The sequence below is a fragment of the Theropithecus gelada genome, chromosome 19, assembly GCF_003255815.1.
Source record: "Theropithecus gelada isolate Dixy chromosome 19, Tgel_1.0, whole genome shotgun sequence".
In the NCBI taxonomy this organism is placed as follows: Eukaryota; Metazoa; Chordata; class Mammalia; order Primates; family Cercopithecidae; genus Theropithecus; species Theropithecus gelada.
The window spans coordinates 28,352,723-28,372,734 of NC_037687.1; the positions used below are offsets into that span (position 1 = coordinate 28,352,723).

At 49.7% G+C, this 20,012-nt stretch overlaps 1 protein-coding gene across 1 annotated transcript; it reads right to left on the reverse strand.

Moving 5' to 3' along the window:
• Nucleotides 1-13,574: 13,574 nt before the first annotated feature.
• On the reverse strand, nt 13,575-18,325 carry LOC112612606 (sialic acid-binding Ig-like lectin 13). The gene is made up of 6 exons (XM_025367327.1): nt 17,995-18,325; nt 17,530-17,808; nt 17,256-17,303; nt 14,397-14,651; nt 13,974-14,067; nt 13,575-13,632 (listed from the first exon to the last, which is right to left on the reverse strand). The coding sequence occupies exons 1-6, from the start codon at nt 18,323-18,325 to the stop codon at nt 13,575-13,577; spliced, it is 1,065 nt and encodes a 354-aa protein (XP_025223112.1).
• Nucleotides 18,326-20,012: the final 1,687 nt, after the last annotated feature.

Consider the following 20,012-nt stretch of genomic DNA (forward strand, 5'->3'; position numbering starts at 1 on the left):
TGCCAGGAGCCAGGAGAGCCGCAGGGTCTCCCTCCTCCCCCGGGTTTCTCCACATTGCTGCTCCCTCCCATTCCCCCCTCTTCACTTTTCGGAGTTCCTCTGGTTTCTGTGGCCTCTTCACCACGTCCGTCCCCTTCTCCAGCAAGGCCAGAGCCCCCGACGCCCCCATTTGCTCCCAGCACTTCCTGCCCAAGCCTCCCTCCCTGCCTTAGTCAGACAGGACTGGAGAGGCTGCCTGGGGCCCCAGGACTGGTTTCTGGTCAGCCTCAAGTCTGTCTTCTGGCCTGAGAAGGACACAAAGACGCTGAAATGAATTCAAGGTTTTCCCTGAACAACTTCTCTCCAAAACCAGCTCCCTCAATACCACCCCCGAACCCCCGCACCTGCCTCTCCTTCATTCAGCAGAGGCTACGCGCCTGCTCTTCGTCCATAATTCCACACGGAGGGGCTTAGGAAGCCCCACCCAGGCTCCAGACCCCGGAGCTGCACGAGGACACAGGTGGGCGCTGGGAGGAAGGGCGGGGACGGTGGCAGGTGGGGGAGGCAGAGGCGGGAGGGTCTGATAGGGGTCGGGGCAGGATCCCGCCCTGGGGGCGCAGGTGCGGCCTGAGGACCGCGTCCTGAGGAGGGAGGGGCGAGGGCCAGGGTCCTGGCGAGGATGGAGAGCCCAAGAGTGGCTGCAGCTGAGACCCCCAGGGAGCCCAGGAGGTTCTATCGGAAGAAGGGGGATCTGGACTTTCCCTGACCAGCGTCTTTGTGTCCTTTGAACTCCGGTGCTGGTCCTGGGTTCCTCCCACCTCGGGCTGTACTGCAGTTCAGGACACCGCCCCCAGGGGGCGCTCCACCTCCAGAAAAGGCGGCACCGCGGAGCCCCAGGCCCCAGAGCCTGCGCTGTCCATGGTCCTGCAGAAGGGAGGCGCCCAGGGAAACGAGTCCCAGGCTCTGGACATATTACCAGACAGTACTCTCTAAAAAGGCTACTTTTTCGCTGCACCTTAGAACCAGATCTCCTCCAGGGGAATCACATTAGAGCAAAAACGAAGTCACCATGGTCACTCCACTTCTGTCATCCCAAACCCACCCTCCCCAAAATATAAAGCCCTTCAAAACATTCACACTCTTTACAGCATTATTCTCAAATGATTTCCACCCAGGCACATCAAACATGTGATGTCCACATAAGAAAATGCGCTCCTGGGGGCTTTTCAGGTCATGCATCTTTGTTTTGTTTGGGTTGGGGTCGTTTATATTTCAGGGGCTCTTAGTTGGGCCTCCGTCCTTTCCTTTTCAAGTCAGAATAACACGTTGCAAGGCAAGAAGAGTGAAATATCACTAGAGGAGAAAGTTGGATTCATCCTAATTTCTAGTGAAGGAAAAATTTTGCAAGCGCAACGCTTTATTGTCAGATGAAATGGTTACTTGCTGGTGTGTGAGTGTGATATGACACTCCCTTGAAGTATTAGTTTTCCAAAGTAAGATGCAACTCCTTATGTCAAACCCCAAAGCTGTCTGTGATCTGAAACCTGTTACATATGTGCATTTCAGATATTTCCCCCAACTGTTAACTTTTCTTGTACTCTCCTGTTATTTACAGAACAGCAGGACACTTGCTCTCCAAAACACGAGTTACCCATGAAATGATCACCTACTGTGGATGGAAAAGAAGAGCCAAGAAAATAAAAACAACCCTAGAGTAAAGAGAACACTAGGACCATCATAGGAGAGAGTGAAAGGTAAGGAGCCTTAAAAAGGCCAACCTAGGCCAGGTGTAGTGGCTCATGCCTGTAATCCCAGCACTTTGGGAGGCCAAGAAGGACAGATTACCTAAAGTTAGCAGTTCGAGACCAGCCTTGTTGAAGGTTGGTGGTGAAACCCCATCTCTACTGAAAATACAAAAAAAAAATTAGCTGGGTGTGGTGTTGGGCACCTGTAATCCCAGCTACTTGGGAGGCTGAGGGAGGAGAATCACTTGAACCCAGGAGGCGGAGGTTGCAGTGAGCTGAGACAGCACCAGTATACTTCAGGCTGGGTGACAGAGCAAGACTCCATCTCAAAAAAAAAAAAAAAAAAGTCAACCTAAATGCAAGTGACTTTCAAGAAAAAACGCCAATTTAATGGAATATAACAAAATCAAGCAGCCAACCACATAAAAATCACAATGTGCAGTATTTAGAGAGAAGAAAATCAGAAAAAAATTACATAAATATCACTTTTGATTGTCTACATTTGACCAGAACTATAAATTTACAGATCCGAGATACTCAATCTACTTGAAACAGGATATCACTCTCTCGCTTAATCTTCTCTATCTTTTTCTATCACACACACTCCTGCTCTCCACATAGAAAGGGACATAATAATCAAATAATTAAAATTCAATGACAAACAGAAAATATTAAAATTAGTCAGTGAAAAATGCAAACTTCCAACCAAGAAGTAAAAATTAATATTAGGCTTGGCCCAGTAGCTCACACCTGTAATCCCAGCACCTTGGGAGGCCGAGGTGGGCGGCCTTGCTTGAGGCCAGGAATTTAAGATCAGCATAGGCAACAAAGCAAGACCCTGTATCTACCAAAAAAATTTAAGGTCAGGCACAGTGGCTCATGCCTGTAGTCCCAGCACTTTGGGAGGCTGAGGTAGATGGATCATGAGGTCAGGAGTTCGAGACCACCCTGGCCAACATGGTGAAACCCTATCTCTACTAAGAAAAAATACAAAAATTAGTCAGGCGTGGTGGTGCATGCCTGTAATCCCAGCTACATGGGAGGCTGAGGCAGGAGAATCGCTTGAACCCGGGAGGCAGAGGTTGCAGTGAGCTGAGACTGTGCCATTGCACTCCAGCCTGGGCAACAGAGCAAGACTCCGTCTAAAAAAAAAAAAAAAAAAGAAAGAAAGAAAGAAAGAAAGAAAGAAAGAAAGAAAGAAAAAAGAACTGTTCTTAATAAACGTGATATGGAGTTTATACCAACACCTTATGGGGATGAATTAGTGGCCTATCAAAATCACATTAAGGTAAGCATGGAGAGCAGGATATTACATGGATTCTAACTCAAATCAGTGATAACATATATCAGTCTATTTCCTCTCTTGCCCTCCCAACCATTCCAATAGAGCCATCAGGAAGTGGTGTGGAAAACAGAGGTGAGGGGTGGAGAGAGGTTGTTCTGCCCAGGAGGTGGGACCGAGACACCCAGGAGCCCTTGCTCTAGCCACGTGCAGGGTGAGAGTCTTAGGACACGTGGTCTGAAGGACCCTCGCCTCCACTGGGGCCCTGGAGCTCAGACCTCAGCTCTGCTGTGAGGAGGGAGCTCAGTCGCCACAAGCAGCCCTATCCCCTTGAGCGCCCCTGAGCCTGTGTGGGAAACACAGTTCTGAGAGGAGAGACCAGTGCTGTGGAGGGTGTGCTCTGGGGAGGAGAGGATGGGTGAAGCCACTCAGGGATCTGAGGGCTCAAGTTATAGAACAACTTGAGAAGGGCTTCTCCCCTGTGCAGTAGATCCAGGTGATGTCACAGGTTAAAAGGAAGCCATCCCCATTACGGCTCCCCTGAGCAGGCTGAGGGGCAGAAGCCAGGGGCTCCACTGCTCTCCAGAAATTTGGGAGCAGGAACAGGCAGTACGGGAGGGGGCTAGGAGAAGGAAAACAGAGGTGGCGGTGTCCTCAGCCCACTCTTCCCTTGCCTAAGGCGCCCCCACCAAAAGCAGGTGTTCTGCTAAAACTCACCCCGCACAGCCAGGCTCAGGGAGATGGGGTGGGAGCCCAGCGGGTGAATTCTCCTCTGTCCCCTAAAACCACCTGGGACAGCTCCACGACCTGGGGATGCAAGGGTTGGCAGGGGTCCAGGATCAAGCTGCCCTGGGACCAGCTCAGCTTGGCAGAAGGGCTGCTGTCAGCATCACAGACCAGGTGCAGGGACTGCCCTCCTCCACCTGCAGAGAGGTGGCGTTGCCCAAAATCTGTGGGACTAGGGAGACCGAGAGAGCTGGAGGGGCAGGGCTGAGAGGCCCTTCTCTCCCCATGTCCTCCCCCAGATCAGAAGAGGAAACAGCGTTTCTGAAACAAGCATCACAAGCAAGGGCAAGTAGGAACAAAGACCCCCAGCATACAGGGGTGGGGAGGCACCTTAATGCTCCCGGGACAGGGGCATGGAAACATGGGGAGGACTTGGCTGTATCAGGACCTGGAGAGAACGTCTCAGGATGACCGGCCTTGATGTACAAAACTGTGGAGGGCGCTAACCCTCATGGTTCTGGCCTCTTGGAGGAACCAAGACAGGTGACACACTTGGGCTTTCTCCTGGGGCCACAGGTGCCAAGGGAGGAGCTAAGTAGGGATGAGACAGGGAAAGATTTGGTTAGAGATTTGGGACCCGAATTGTGGTCGCTGGAGGGAGCAAGACTGGAGGCTTCTAGGCCAGGAGGGAGGAGGCTGCAGGGCCAGGCATCACCCGGGTACAGGTGAACAAAATCAGAGGCCTGAGATGGGACTGTGGCCATGAGAATAGAGGAAGGGAGGGATTTGAGACATTTTCCAGAAGCCAAGTTTGCGAAGCTCTCGACTAGTGGGAAGGCATCGGTGAAATTCAGAGATGTGTAAAGAGCTTTCCAGGACATTGACTGAGCTGACTCACATGGGTGGGGGCGCCTTTCAAGGGGAAGTGAATTGTGCTCAGAACAAGCTGGACCAGACAGAAGTTTGTGGGCATCTTCCAGGCAGAGGCAGGGCTAGGATACGAGCTTCCTGAAAGGCTCATGCAGAGAGAGGCAGGAGGCCCTGGGCCCCACTCTGAGCTAGTAACCACAGCTGGGGTAAAATCATTCCAACAAGGATCATTGTTGCCTATTCCATTCATTAATTCCACATTTCCTGGACCCCATTTATTTCTTCTTTGTTCACCATTTACATAAATATTGACTAATGACAATGCCTAGACCTGATTAGATGAAGTGGTCGACAGGGTAATGGCCCCCAAAGATGTCCACTTGCTAATCCCTGTGAAAGGAGTTAGCCAGCTTGCTTTAGGCACACAGTAAGGGAAGGGTCCCTAGAGAACCTCTGACCCACCTCATAAGCAGTTACAGCAGATGTCTTGTGCAGATAAGGGAACTTGCACAGAGGGTTTGCCTAAACACCCCAGCAAGGGACTAAGGGCCTACATATGCACTTGGGGAATGGGGTGGAGCCATCGGGAATTTGCACCTTATACAAACAGGGAACCCAGCCCCCATCAGCTTATATAAAAGCCCTTGTGGCCAGTTGCGGTGGCTCATGCCTGTAATGCCAGTATTTTGGGAGGCCGAGGTGGGTGGATCACTTGAGGTCAGGAGTTCAAGACCAGCCTGGCCAACATGGTGAAACCCCATCTCTACTAAAAATACGAAATTAGCCGGGCACGGCGGCTCACATCTGTAGTCCCAGCTACTCAGGAGGCTGAGACAGGAGGATCGCTTGAACCCAGGAGGCAGAGGTTGCAGTGAGCTGAGATCCCACCACTGCACTCCAGCCTGGGCAGCAAGAGCAAAACTCCTACCCCACCCGCCCACAAAAAAACACAAAAAAACAAAACAACAACAACAACAACAACACCTTTTATTCAGCTGTGAGGGGGTAACCGAGAACCTGCTTTCAGGAACCCTCTCTTTGCTGAGAGCTTTCCTTTCACTTAATAAATTCTACTCCACTCTCCCACATGACTCATTTTCCTGGTCATGAGACAAGAACCTGGACCTAGCTGAGCTAAGGAGCCAAAAATCCTGCATCACCTGGAAGCTGTGAATATGTTGCCATACAAGATAAAGGAAGTTTTACCCTGCAGAGTCAAGAGACGAGAGTTGCAAAAAAAAAAAAAAAAAAAAGACAAAGGGACTTTGCATATGTGATTAAGTTCAAGTTCAAGTTCAAGATCTTGAGATGGGCAGGAGATCCTGGGTTATCCAGATGGGCCCAGTGTCACCACAGGGTCCTTATAAGAGGGAAAGGGGGAGAATCAGAGTCCGAGAGAGAAGACGTGAGGATGGAACAAAGGTCAAAGAGCAGAAAAGATGCCACAAAGTTGACTCTGACAACCGAGAAATGGGCCATGAGCCCAGAAATGCAGGTGGTCGCTGAATGGTAGAAAAGGTGAAAGAACAGAGTCTCCTCTGGAGCCTCCAGAAGGAACCAGTCTTGATTTTATAGCCCAGTAAGTCCTGCTTCATCCTTCTGACCTCCAGAACTATAAGAAAAGAAATTGTCTTGTTTCAAACCATGAACATTGGGGTAATTTGTTAGAGCAGCAACAGGAAAATAGCACAGGTGAGGACTAATCGCACTGCTTCCTCCCCAAATCCCACAATAAACTCAGAGCTATTCTTTCCATTTTATGTAAAAGGACATTAGGGCTGAGGAATTACAGATAATCTCTCCGAGTTGGCGCACTTGGTGGTGATGGATTGAGGATCCAAATAAGGAGTCAAAACATTATGGAATTCGATGGAGGGCCCCTGAGGCCTGGGCAGGGCAGGTGTGGCTGCAGAAGGAGTTCCAGGAAGAGGCCCGCCTGGCCCTGATCCAGGTTACTGTCCGGTGCAGGGAGCAGACAATAAACCATGAACATAATTATGCAGTTGTGAGTTATTGCTTGATGGACAGGAGCCGGTGCAGTGAGAGAAATAGGGTCCCAACACGAGGCAGCCTCTCAAATGCAGGAGGCCCAGTGTTGTGGGCAAATGGGGTTTGGATACCACCGTAAAGGGACGTCCAGAGGAATAAGCAGGGAGGCCGATGCAGCCTAGTTCTCAGCTGGGTCCTCCTCATTGGATTCTCCTGGGGCTCTGTCCTGTGAACTTCTCTTCTCTACCTGCAATCAGCTCTTCCCCTTTCAAATACCTTTTACTTTTGGTAAAAAGAAAATGCAGAACATAAACATCACCATTGTCATTATGTTTAGGTGCACGGTTCAGTTCTGTGAAGCATGTTCACTCTGTTGTACAACCAATTTCCAGAACTCTTCCATATTGCAAAATTCACTCTGTACCCACTAAACAGCGACTTTCCATTTTCCCTCTCCTCGGTGCCTGGCAAACACCACTGCACTCACTGTTTGTGTGAATATGACTCCTCTAGGAATCTCAGTAGGTGAAACTCTACAGTATTTGACTTTTCATGACTGCTGTATTTCCCTTAGGATAATGTCCTCAAGGCCCAGCCCTGTGGTAGCAGGTGCCAGAGTTTCTTTTCTTTTTAAGGCTGACAGATTCGAGTGTATGATTTCACCACGTTTTGCTTACCCGTTTGCCTCTCCAGAAAAGACTGGGTTGTTTCCACGCCTTGGCTCTGGCCAATGATGCTGCCATGAACACGGGAGTATAAATATCTATTCAAGTTCCCACTTTCTTTCTTTCTTTCTTTTTTTTTTTTTTTGAGACGGAGTCTTGCTCTGTTGCCCAGGCTGGAGTGCAATGGCGTGATCTCAGCTCACTGCAACGTCCACCTGTTGGATTCAAGTGATTCTCCTGCCTCAGCCTTCTGAGTAGCTGGGATTACAGGAGCCTGCCACCATGCCCAGCTATTTTTTTTTTTATTTTTAGTAGAGACGGGGTTTCACCATGCTGGACAAGCTGGTCTTGAACTCCTGACCTAAGGCGATCCACCTTAGCCTTCCCAAGTACTGGGATTGGCCTTCCCAAGTACTGGGATTACAGGTGTTAGCCGCCACACCTGGCCCTCAAGTTCCCACTTTCAATTCTTTTCATGTAGACCAGAAGTGGAGTGGCTGGGTCCTGTGTTAATTCTGTTTTCATTTTTATTTATTTTATTTTATTTTATTTTATTTTGTTTTGTTTTATTTTTGAGATGGAGTCTCACTCTGTCGCCCAGGCTGGAGTGCAGTGGCGCAATCTCGGCTGACTGCAAGCTCCGCCTCCCAGGTTCACGTCATTCTCCTCCCTCAGCCTCCCGAGTAGCTGGGACTACAGGCACCTGCCACCACAGCTGGCTAATTTTTTTTTTTTTTTTTTGTATTTTTAGTAGAGACGGGGTTTCACCGTGTTAGCCAGGATGGTCTCTATCTCCTGACCTCGTGATCCGCCTGCCTTGGCCTTCCAAAGTGCTGGGATTACAGACGTGAGCCACCACGCCCGACTCTATTTTTAATTGTTGGAGGAATTGTCATACTCTTATCAACCTGTTTCCCCCTGTCATCTCTTGTCATCACTTTACACTATAAAGATTTACTCTAGAGTAGTCCCCTCATCCACAGTGGATAGCTTCCAAGACCCTCAGTGGATGCCTGAAACCACAGACAGGGCAAACCCTACATATGCTATGTTTTTATACACACACACACACACACACACACACACGTATGCATATCTATGATAAATTTTATTTTATTTTTTTTGAGACAAGAGTCTCGCTTTGTCGCCAGGCTGGAGTGCAGTGGCGCGATCTCAGTTCACTGCAAGCTCCGCCTCCAGGGTTCAAGAGATTCTCCTGCCTCAGCCCCCTGAGTAGCTGGGACTACAGGCGCGCATCAACATGCCTGGCTAATTGTTTTTTGTATGTTTAGTAGAGACAGGGTTTCACTATGTTGGCCAGGATGGTCTCGATCTCTTGACGGCCTCCCAAAATGTTGAGATTACAGGCGTGAGCCACCACACCCGGCTTAATAAATTTTAATTTATAAATGAGCACAGTAAAAGATGAACAACAATAACTAATAATAAAATAGAGCTATTATAACAATATACTGTAATAAATGTTATGTGAATGTGGGCTCTCTTTGTTATAATACCGTAGTAGTGTACTGTCCCACAGGTAAGTGAAACCACAGAAATGGAAAGATAAGGCATAAAGGGGAGGATTGCATAAAGATTATCAGCTGTTAGAATCATTATAACCTCAACACCTTCAGCCTGACAACTCTCCTGATCTCCAGACATTTGTACACAGCTGTCTCCCTCTCATCCACATTCGGATGTCAGGGGTGTTCTCAGAATTATCATTGCCCCCGAAAGCCCCCCTCTGCAGTCTTCCATGGACACAGCTCCTTCCTTCCAGGTGCCGAGGGGAACATGCTGGCCCCATCCTTGCTCTTCCTTTCCCATCGATGACACCATCCATTAGAAAACCCTGTGAGCAGCCAAGTGCGGTGGCTCATGCCTGTAATCCCAGCACTTTGGGAAGCGGAGACGGGCGGATCACGAGGTCAGGAGATCGAGACCAGCCTGGCTAACACGGTGAAACCTAGTCTCTACTAAAAATCCAAAAAAAAAGAAAAAAAAAAAATTAGCCAGGCATGGTGGTGAGCACCTGTAGTCCCAGCTACTCAAGAGGCTGAGGCAGGAGAATGGCGTGAACCCAGGAGACAGAGCTTGCTGTGAGCTGAGATCATGCCGAGATCACGCCACTGCACTCCAGTCTGGACGACAGAGCAAGACTCCATCTCAAAAAAAAAAAAAAAGAAAAGAAAACGCTGGGACCTTGACCTTTCACACACATCCCAAAACATGTCCTCACCCTGCCCCTCAGTCCCCCATCCCTCCTCCTGGAGGACCCAGCACCACCTGCCCCATCTCTCTGTGGCTGCTGTGACCTATGCATGTCTGCTGTGACCAGGGCAGCTGAGGGTCCTGTTAGAGTGAGAGTCCAGTCGAGCCTCTGCTCTCTCCTAAAGGCTCTAGGTTCCTGTGTGGCCTCAGGGCCCCACACGGGCTGCCCCGTCCTCCCTGCTGCTCCCTCCTCTGGCTCCCTCTGCTCTCAGGCTCTGGCTGTGTCCACAGCTCCCAGGCCTGCTGCTACCTCGGAGTAATGCACTTGCTGCTCCCCTTCCCTCTTCCTGAGACGCTTTTCTCTTATTCGGACACAGAGCCTCCCTGCTCAGGGCCTTCACGCCTTTGTTCAGACACCACCTCCTCTCGCCGTCAGATGATAAATTGTTCCTCAATTTGTCATCAGCTCCCTTCTCTGCATGACTTTCCTCCAAACACAGATCACCATCCCACATGCTCTCATTTTATTTATTTATCTTTTCCTTCTAGTCTCTAGAATGACAGCACCTTGATGGCAGAGATACTTGCTGTTTCCTTTTTAAAAAAATTTTGGTAAAGTATATGGGTTACATGTGTTACAGTTTGGATCTGTGTACTCACTCAAATCTCCTGTGGAATTGTCATCCCCAGTGTTGGAGGTGGGGCCTGGTGGGAGGTGATTGGATCATGGTGGTGGTTGCTCATGAATGGTTTAACACCACCCCCTAGTGCTGTTCTTGTGATGGAGTTCTTAGGAGATCTGTTGTTTAAAAGTGTGATGTGTAGCTCTTTTCTTTTTTTTTGAGACGGAGTCTCGCTCTGTTGCCAGGCTGGAGTACAATGGCACGATCTCAGCTCACTGCAACCTCCAACTCCCTGGTTCAGACAATTCTCTTACCTCAGCCTCCCAAGTAGCTAGGAACTACAGGCACAAGCCACCATGCCCAGCTAATTTGTGTATTTTTAGTAGAGATGGGGCTTTACCATGTTGGCCAGGATGGTCTCGATCTCCTGACCTCAGGTGATCCACCCGCCTCGGCCTCCCAAAGTGCTGGGATTAAAAGCGTGAGCCACTGTGCCGGGCCTCCTCTTTCTCTTTCCCCTGCTCTGGCCGTGTAAGACCTGCCTGCTTCCTCTTCACCTTTTGTCATAATTGTAAGTTTCCTGAGGCCTTCCCAGAAGCAGAGGCTGCTATGCTTCCTGTACAGCCTGCAGCGCCTTGAGCCAATTAAGCCTCTTTCCTTTCTGAATTACCCAGTTCCAGGTATTTCTTTATAGTAGTGGTAGACCTGACTATACATTATGTAACATATAATTTGCAATTTGTAACATTCTACAGGGTACAATTCCGTGACATTAAGCACATTCACCATGTTGTGCAACCACTATTTATCGAATTTCCTCATCATCCCAAACAGAAACTCTGCACCAGTTGCACAATTACCCCTCTTCCTTGCCTCGTTCCCCAGCCTCTGACATGCCATTCTACTTTCTGTTTCCATGAATTTGCCAATTCTAAGTAAGGTTACATGAGCAGAATTAGATACCATTTGTCACTTTATGTGTGGCTTCTTTCATTTGGCATGTTGTTTCCAGGATCACCCATGTTATAGCATGTATCAGTTCCATTCAATTTTTAAGGCTAGAGAATATCCCATATTGTGGATATGGAACCTTTTTTCTATCCACTTATCAGTCAATGGACATGAGTTTTTTTTCCCCTCACCTTTTAGCTATTGTAAATAATGCTGCTGTGAACATTGGTGTATAGGTATCTGTTTAAGTCCATGCTTTCAATTCCGGGAACATATCTAGCAATGGAATGGCTGGATTACAGTGTATTTCTAGGCTTAACTTTTGGAAAGAATTCCAAAGCGTTTTCCACAGGGTCACACCATTTTACATGCAGTGCAAAAGGGCTCCCACTTGTCCATATCCTTGCAAACAATGAGTAGTTTTTTCTTTTTTCTTTTTCTTTTGAGATGGAGTCTCGCTGTCTCACCTGGCTGGAGTGCAGTGGCACGATCTCGGCTCACTGCAACCTTTGCCTCCTGGGTTCAAGCGAATCTCCTGCCTCAGCCTCCCAAATAGCTGGGACTACAGGTGTGCACCACCACGCCCAGCTAATTTTCGTATTTTATTTTTTTTTTTTTTTTGAGACGGAGTCTTGCTCTGTCGCCCAGGCTGGGGTGCAGTGGCCGGATCTCAGCTCACTGCAAGCTCCACCTCCCGGGTTTACGCCATTCTCCTGCCTCAGCCTCCCGAGTAGCTGGGACTACAGGCACCCGCCACCTCGCCCGGCTAGTTTTTTTTTTTTGTATTTTTTAGTAGAGACGGGGTTTCACCGTGTTAGCCAGGATGGTCTCGATCTCCTGACCTCGTGATCCACCCGTCTCGGCCTCCCAAAGTGCTGGGATTACAGGCTTGAGCCACCGCGCCCGGCCTCTAATTTTCGTATTTTTAGTAGAGACGGGGTTTCACCATGTTGGCCAGGATGGTCTCGATCTCTTGACCTCGTGATCTGCCCACTTCAGCCTCCTAAAGTGCTGGGATTACAGGTGTGAGCCACCGCACCCAGCCAGTATTTTTTTTTTTTTTTTAAGAGAAGTGTATGTTTGGTTTTATTCAGACCTTTACAAAGAGTTACAAACCAATTCAAAAAATTAAGTCACCCGTGGCAGCTCTACTCAGGGTATTCAAAACACAATGCAAAACCCTTGTGACTGTTCTTGCAGCTGTTACTTTCGTGATGGTTCTGCATATGCTACCAAATACCTATTTAATCTTTATCCAAAAGGCCTAAATACAAAGGAATTTATCAACAATACAGTAGGACTCTTGTCACCTCTCTGAGATCCAAACTATTCATTATAAGCAACTAACTATTTAGTTGTATCTATCAACATCATCATACCAAACATTGATTTATTTCTGTTTTTGTTTGTTTGTTCATTTTTATTTGTTTATTTAACGTCTTCCTAATGAGTGTGAAGTAGCATCTCCTTTACAGTTTGGTTTTGCATTCGTAACATGAGTAACAATACTGAGCATCTTCTCACGAGCTGCCTGGCCATTTGCACACCACCTGGGAGCAAAGTCCAGCAGGGGACAGACCATGCAAGGCCTTCAGTCCAGGCTGTGGTGTTTCTACCTCATTCTCCAGCAGTGGAGAGGAAGCACCACCCTTCAGACGGTAGAGGCACTGAACAAGGAGGCATCTGGAAGCAGAGTCTGGAGGCCTGTGTTGGGGAGAGATGGAGGCAAAAGGTGAGGAGGGTTCAGTCACCAGGGAAGAGGTGAGGCCCAAGGCATGACTGGAGTCAGGATGGAGAAAAGGGCTCCAAGATGAGCCCTGCTGAGGAGAAAGAGGAACAAGAGTTAATGATTTATGGGCCCTGGAGGAGGGAGGGAGCTCAAGGTGGAGACTCACATTCTGGTTCTGAGTTTAGAAGTGTCAAACCCTAATCAGGTAAAGGAGTCAGGCTGGTGGTGCAGAGGAAAGCAAAGAGAGAAAGCAGGTAAGCTACAAGCCTGCCTTTCTTCGTGGTTCAGGACAAGTGGCCCTCCTGCGCAAGTAACTCACAACTTTTCTGTGCCCAGCTATCATCAGAACCTCAGCTGAGAGAACAATGTGAGTTAGCTCACTGCAACCTTGACATTATCAGTACTCCATGCATCCCTCTCCAGCACAAGTACCACAGGCCCCTTGCTGGGGCAAGCCTTTGTCTCTTTGCAGTCAGCTCCCCTCTTGCCGGCCTCCCCGTTGCAACATATTTTCATACTTTCTCTAATAAATCTGCAGTTCTACACCTACAACTGTCCTGGTAAATTCTTTCTGTGGCCCATGCCACTGGCCTCAGATAGTCACTTACCTGTGACAAGAGGCGGGACCACTGTGTCATCAGTGGGATGGGAATCCCAGGGGGAGAAGAGCGTTTGGGGAGGGAGACGGGTGTACCATGCTGAGCAGAGCAATCATGGGGGCTATCAAGGGGGAGGTGCCCAGTGGGATGCTGGAGGATGAGATGCCCTCAACACTCACCTGAGAGACTAACCTTTGACAACCTATGCAGCCTCCACACCTGTAGCTGCCTTTGCTGCCTTCCTCCTGTGGGACTTCACTCTGAGTGAAAAGACAAGGACCTGTGAGTGTGGCCAAATCAGGGTGCAGGGGGCAGCAGACGCACTTCCCTGTGCTCTGCTAAGGCACTGGAGGGGACTGATGTGGAGAGAGCAGGTTCAGCCCCAAGACCTCCACGATGAGAGAAGGAACCTCTCACCCTGGACACCCAGCAAAGTTGGGTACAGAAAACATTGTCTTGGGTGAAATTCTCACCACAACGGAGCCTCTGTTGGTCCAGGTTCTCTTGACTGGTTCAGGACCCTCCAGCAACGGGACTCAAATTCCGCATTGTGTCCCCTGCCCTCCCTGCACCTCCCTTTGCTCCCTGGGGCAGTGCTCACCTGAGGACGATGAGACAGAGGAAGAGAAGCAGGATCTTTACAGCGGCCTCCCCGATGGCCACCAGAACCACCTCTGCCATGGGCCCTGATTTCCCTGCAAAACAGTGCATGAGGTAGATTCATCTGCTAAACCACAATTCCTTATTGTTTCGCTCCTAATAACTGGACACAGGTTCTACCAGTTCTACCTGCATCCCTGCATGTCAGAAAACAGCCCAGGGCTAACCTCATCCCCTACCAAGACTGAGCAGCAACAAACAGAAGGCTCTGGCCCTCCAGACATTGCCGGCCTCACAGCTGAGGCTGAGGCTGAGCTGAGCACAGTCCTATTCTCTTGGTGAGCCCGGTGGACTACTTGTTCAGAGACCTGGGAGTAAAGATCATTGGGAGAGAGGATCTGGTGTGCAGCCCCTTGACACTCACTCTGCACAAAGAGCCTCAGGGAGACCTGCTGGGAACCCAGGGGGTTCCGAGCTCGGCAGGTGAATTCTCCTTCATTCCTGAGGTGCATTTGAGGCAGCTCCAGCATCCCAGAGTTGGGCTGTGAGGGGTTCAGGATCAGGTTCTCCTGGGCCCAGCTCAGCCCGGCAGGAGGATTGCTATCAACAGCACAGAGCAGGTGTAGAGACTGTCCTTCCAGGACCTGAAGAGATGATCCATTTCTTAGGGTTGTGGATGCTGAAGAAAAAGAGACAGAGGGTCAGAGTGACAAAGAGGTTGAGGGAAAGAAGAAGGACACCTACGGAGACCAAACAGAGGAACAGATTCAGACTCACAAGCAAAGACTGATAGAAACAGACTCTGTGAGATGGATCCAGAAAGCGGGGTGAGCCTGGGCTTAGAGCCTGGCTCAGGCCCCAATTTCTGTATATAGCCTGGTTTGGATTTATCTCTGCACTGATGCGCCCTTTTTGGCTGGATTTGTGCCCTAGAAATCACAGAGGGAGGGTCTCAGGCTTTACAGGGCAACCAAATAAGATGTCAGTTTAGGCCCATATTCCATGTCCTCTTCAATGCTCTCGCTGACACCTCAGCTTCCAGGTTCCCCCTGAACCTTCTTGTTCTTTATCTGAGTCCTCACCTGACACTGGTTTACTGACTTATCCCTGTGCCTCTGAGAGGCTCTCACTCCCAGAAATTCAGAGTCTGGTTGGTAGCAGGACTTAGGAACAGGTGCTCATGAGGCCACATGACATATGTTGGAGGTGACTCAGGCTCCAGTAGCCTTGGGGATGTCAGTGTATATGAGACCATGTAAGTTATATGATCCAGGAAGGCTTCCTGGAGGAGGCACACCTACTTCACACAGGAAGTAGTAGGGTATGGAGGACAAGAAGGGGTCGCTAGATAATGAGGGCTGGAAGGACATTCCATTAGGAAGAAACAGAAGGTGCAAAGATGACCAAAACCTGATCACATCCAGAAAATGCAAATAGACCTGCAGGGCTGGAGGGAGACAGGGTGTATAGGCTGGGGTGGAGGGTGGAGTTCAGACACAAGACACAGGAGGAAAAGTGGAGGGCTCTATTTTGGCTCACTGCAACCTCTGCCTCCTGGGTCCAAGCAATTCTCCTGCCTCAGCCTCCCAAGTAGCTGGGATTACAGGCATGCACCACCACACACAGCTAATTTTTGTATTTTTAGTAGATGGGGTTTCACCATGTTGGTCAGGCTGGTCTCGAGCTCCTGACTCAACAATCCATCCACTTTGACCTCCCACACTGTTCTGGTTACAGGCGTGAGCCACTGCACCCGGCCGAGATTTGTTTTAATAAATTCGGCACGGGGGTAATTGGCACCAATAAAAGAAATCAAGAAGTGTGAATATAGGAATAAATAGGTTCCTGTACAATGGGAAAATCATGGACAGCTAAGAAAAAGCCACATGGGGCTGGGCATGGTGCCTCATGCCCCTAATTCCAGCCCTTTGGGAGGCTGAGGTGGGCGGATCACCTGAGGTCAGGAGTTAGAGGCCAGCCTGGCCAACCAACATGGTGAAACACCGTCTCTATTAAAAATACAGAAAAAAAAAAAAAGTTTTTTTGCCAGGTGTGGTGGCACAGGCCTGTAATTCCAGCTACTCGGGAGGCGGAGGCAGAGGCATTGCTTGAACCGGGGAGGTGGGGTTGCAGTGAGCCAAGATCCTGCTACTGCATTACGGCCTGGAGGACAAGAGAAAGAAAGACAAAGCCACAGGCCATATTGGGACACGTATTTGTAATGTATATTACTAATATTCAGTACTTTCTCAAACTAAAGAGAGACTCAAGAATAAATAATAAAGGTAAAATCACTCTGGAAAGCTGAGAAAAACTATCAACGGGAGTTCACAGAACAAAAGAATAAAATGGCGCCTTAATGTACAAAAAAATGCAGACCATTCACAGCAAGAGAAACATTCTAATGAATGTGCACAGGGAGATGCAGATTTTCACCCAGTATCGGCAGAGGTCTAAGTATCTAACCCCACACTGGGTTGGTGAGGCTGGGGAAACTCACGCATTTGCCCCTTCCTGTTGGCAAGGTGAGTTTGTCCTTTTTAGATGGAAAACAACATGGCCATATCTCTCAATATTCAAAAAACACAATGGCCCAGCTATTTTGCACTTAACGTTCACATACACACTTGTGAAAAGAGATACAGGATAAATCACTGTAGCATTCCTGTGCTCAGCTAAGTTAGTGTCATGATCATGAATTCGGAGATTCCACAAAATCAGAGTCCATCTGTGCAGTGGAATCACACACAGCCCTAGAGGAGGGGGCGGACCGTCTCACTACGGACGCCAAACCACCTCTGATCCTCCAGGTACACAAACCAAGGCTCAGAGCAGCCTAGACAGACCCTGGTGAATTCTGGTGAGGGGGACGGGCTTCTAAGTACAGACTCTGCTGTGCATTTTGAATTTTTGCCCATGTGACAGTATCGTCTATCCAGAAGTATTAGGTCAGAACTACCAGGGAAAATTAAAAGGTGAGGCTGAATGTGTATTCCGGGAGTGGATCATCAGGGGCCTTGGGATTGGGTCTGCTGCGTGACTGTCACTCTGCCCTTGCAGTGGGGCCAAAGTGTGTGTGTGTGTGCAGGATTCTGAAGGGAGTGGGGGAGGGGAGGGGACAGTTGCTCAGGTGGCCACTGGAGCTGAGGATGCAGAGAGGCCCTGGGTTCACCCACATGGGGGTCTCAGGTCACCAGGGTGAGTCCAGGATGAGGAGAGACCTGGCCCTGCCCTGAGCTGGAGGCCCTGCTTCCCCAGCCCCAGGGAGGGAGCACCATCCTACCTGTGCCATCTCCTTGGAAGACAGTCAAGGTCAAGTTCTGAGGAGGGTCTGGGACAGAAAGACACAGTGACCCGCATCACTGTGAGGGCTGGGGACACCGGCCCTCTCTCCCCAGAGGTTGCATAAAGAGGGAAGGCAGAGCCAGTGTCCTCCTGACCCCCCACTCCAAGCCCAAATTCTGGGACTCAGCACCTGCGTCCAGCCCTGACCCCCATCTCCTGCTATCAGCGACCCCACCCCATCAGGGACCTGGATGTCCTGGCCCAGCTCTCACAGGATACATTAAGTCGGATGGTCCTGGTCGTGGTTACACCGGCCCCGGGCAAGGTCACCTGACAGGTGAGTCTGCTGCCGTGGTCCTGGGGCTGTGGGATGAGGGTGGCCACCGAGGAGAGGGCTGTGGTGGGGCTCAGCGGGGACACAGAGGTCCCAATCCAGGAGAAGATAGGGGGTGTCCCCTGCTCACAGGCCCAGGGCACAGAGCAGGTCAGGTTCCTGGGGCGGCCGGACTTCAGGGCCCCTGGGATGAGGATGTCCGGCCTGTGGGTCAGGGCTGGTGAGGAGATGGGGATGCAGGATCAGGAAGGGGTTCTGAGGTGCAGCCCAGGAGAAGCGCAGGCTCTGGTTCAGGTCTTCCCCTGTGCCTGACTCACTTTGCCCTTTACCCTTTCCCAGCCCAGCCCTGCCTTGCAGCCCCCATGACCTCTCCCTGTGGCTGCTCCTGGATCCCGTGCCTTACCTGTCACATGCACAGACAACGGGGGACTTTTGTAATTATATTTCATCCATCCTTCCTCCATACGAAAGAAGTACAAACCGCTGTCCCTCCTCCTGGCGTCTCTGATGCTCAGGGAGCAGTTTTTCTCCCTGGGATTACCCAGGAGGCGGAATCGACCCCGGGTCTCCTCCCGCACTTCTCGAGCAGGATCGTTGGTGGCCACTGGAGCATCCCGTAAAGGATTGTCTCCTTCCCGGAACCAGTAGCCATGATCACGGTCATTCCTGCTGAAGGGGTACCTCGGATGGAAGAAAGTGCAGGGCACGAGGACGCACAGACCCTCCTGCACCATCACCGACTCCGGCACCTCCAGATGGAATAAGCCCTCCAGAGCCAGGGCCCCTGTGGAGACACGAGGGTCAGGTCGGCCCATCCCCGGACAGCCCCTCTCCCTGGGGCCACTCACCTGCCCACAGCAGGGGCAGCAGCAGCAGCAGCAGCATCTCTGAGGCGGAGGCTCCCTGCGCTCCCCCTGTGAGGACAGAAGGGGAACGGAGTGGAGGGGAAGGGCCGTGGGGCCGAACGGGAAGCTGAGGAGGAGGAGAGACTTCAGCCCTGCACAGAAGAGGAACCTCAGACCCACAAGTCAGAGCTCCACACTGATTGGACGGAAACCGCATGGCCCAGAGAACCCAGCGACCGGCCCAGAGAGGAGAGGAGATGGAGCAGAAACTGATTCTTACCAGAGCCTGGATCAGGACCTCTGGGGACATCCGAGCCATGGGACACTCGTGAAGATCTAAAAAAAGAAATTGTTGGGCTAAAGGCTACCTGTATGTTTAACTTTGGCAGGAATTGACAAACTGCTGTCCAGAATGGCGCGGACTTTGACCACTCCTCCCAGCCGTGTGCCAGAATTCCAGTAGCTCCACGTCCTCCTCAATGCTTGGCATTGCCATGCTTTACGTATATCTACACACTTAAATAAAAAATGTTTTTTGAGGCAGGGTCTCACTCTGTCGCCCAGGCTGGAGTGCGGTGGCACCGTCTCGGCTCACTGCAACCTCCACCTCCTTGGCTCAAGCAATCCTCCCACCTTAGCCTCTCAAGTAGTTGGGGCCACAGGTGCTTACTGCCACGCCCGGCTAATTTTTGTATTTTTTGTAGAGATGAGGTCTCACCATGTTGCCCAGGCTGGTCTTGAACTCCTGACCTCAAGTGATTCTTCCTCTTTGGCCTCCCAAAATGTTGGGATTATAGGCGTTAGCCACTGTGCCTAGCTTATGCTTTATATTGTAACAGTTCTAGTGACAGTGCAGTGGCATCTTATGTTTAAAAATTTTAAATTTATTTAAAGTTAGATATGATTGAATTCATTCTTTATCATATGCAATTTTATGTGGGTTGACAGATGTATATAGTTATATACACAACCGCTGTGAAGACACCGAAAAGTGGCATTACCCGAACATTCCCTCCCTCTGCTGACCCTAGGAAGTCAATCCTCCCTCTGCACTTAGTCCCTGAGAAAACACGGATCTATTCTCCATCCCTGTTGTTTGGCCTTTCTACAGAATGTCATATAAATGGAATCATACAAAATGTCTCCTCTAAAATCTGGCTTTGGCATAATGCCTTTGAGGCTTATCTATGGGGCTGAGTATAAATCCATCATTTTAGTGTAATTGTTGACTGGTTCTCCATCGTTATCATGGTCTCTCATTTTGCATATATTTACCATTTGAGGAGCACTGCCATTGTTTTCAGGTTCTGATGACTCTAAAATAATGTTGCTATAAATACTCCACTCAAGTTTCTGTGTGTGAACGTAAGTTTTTAATTCCCTTGAGTAAATACCTAGGAGTCAAGTGGTTGGCCAAACTTACACTTGGTCACGTGTAAGTTTAAATTTATGTGAAATTGACAAACTATTCTCCAAAGTGTATATACCATTTTGTATTCCTACCAGCAGTAGGACGAGCTCTGATCACTTCACATCCTTGCTAGCATTTGATATTATCCACATATTTTAACATTTC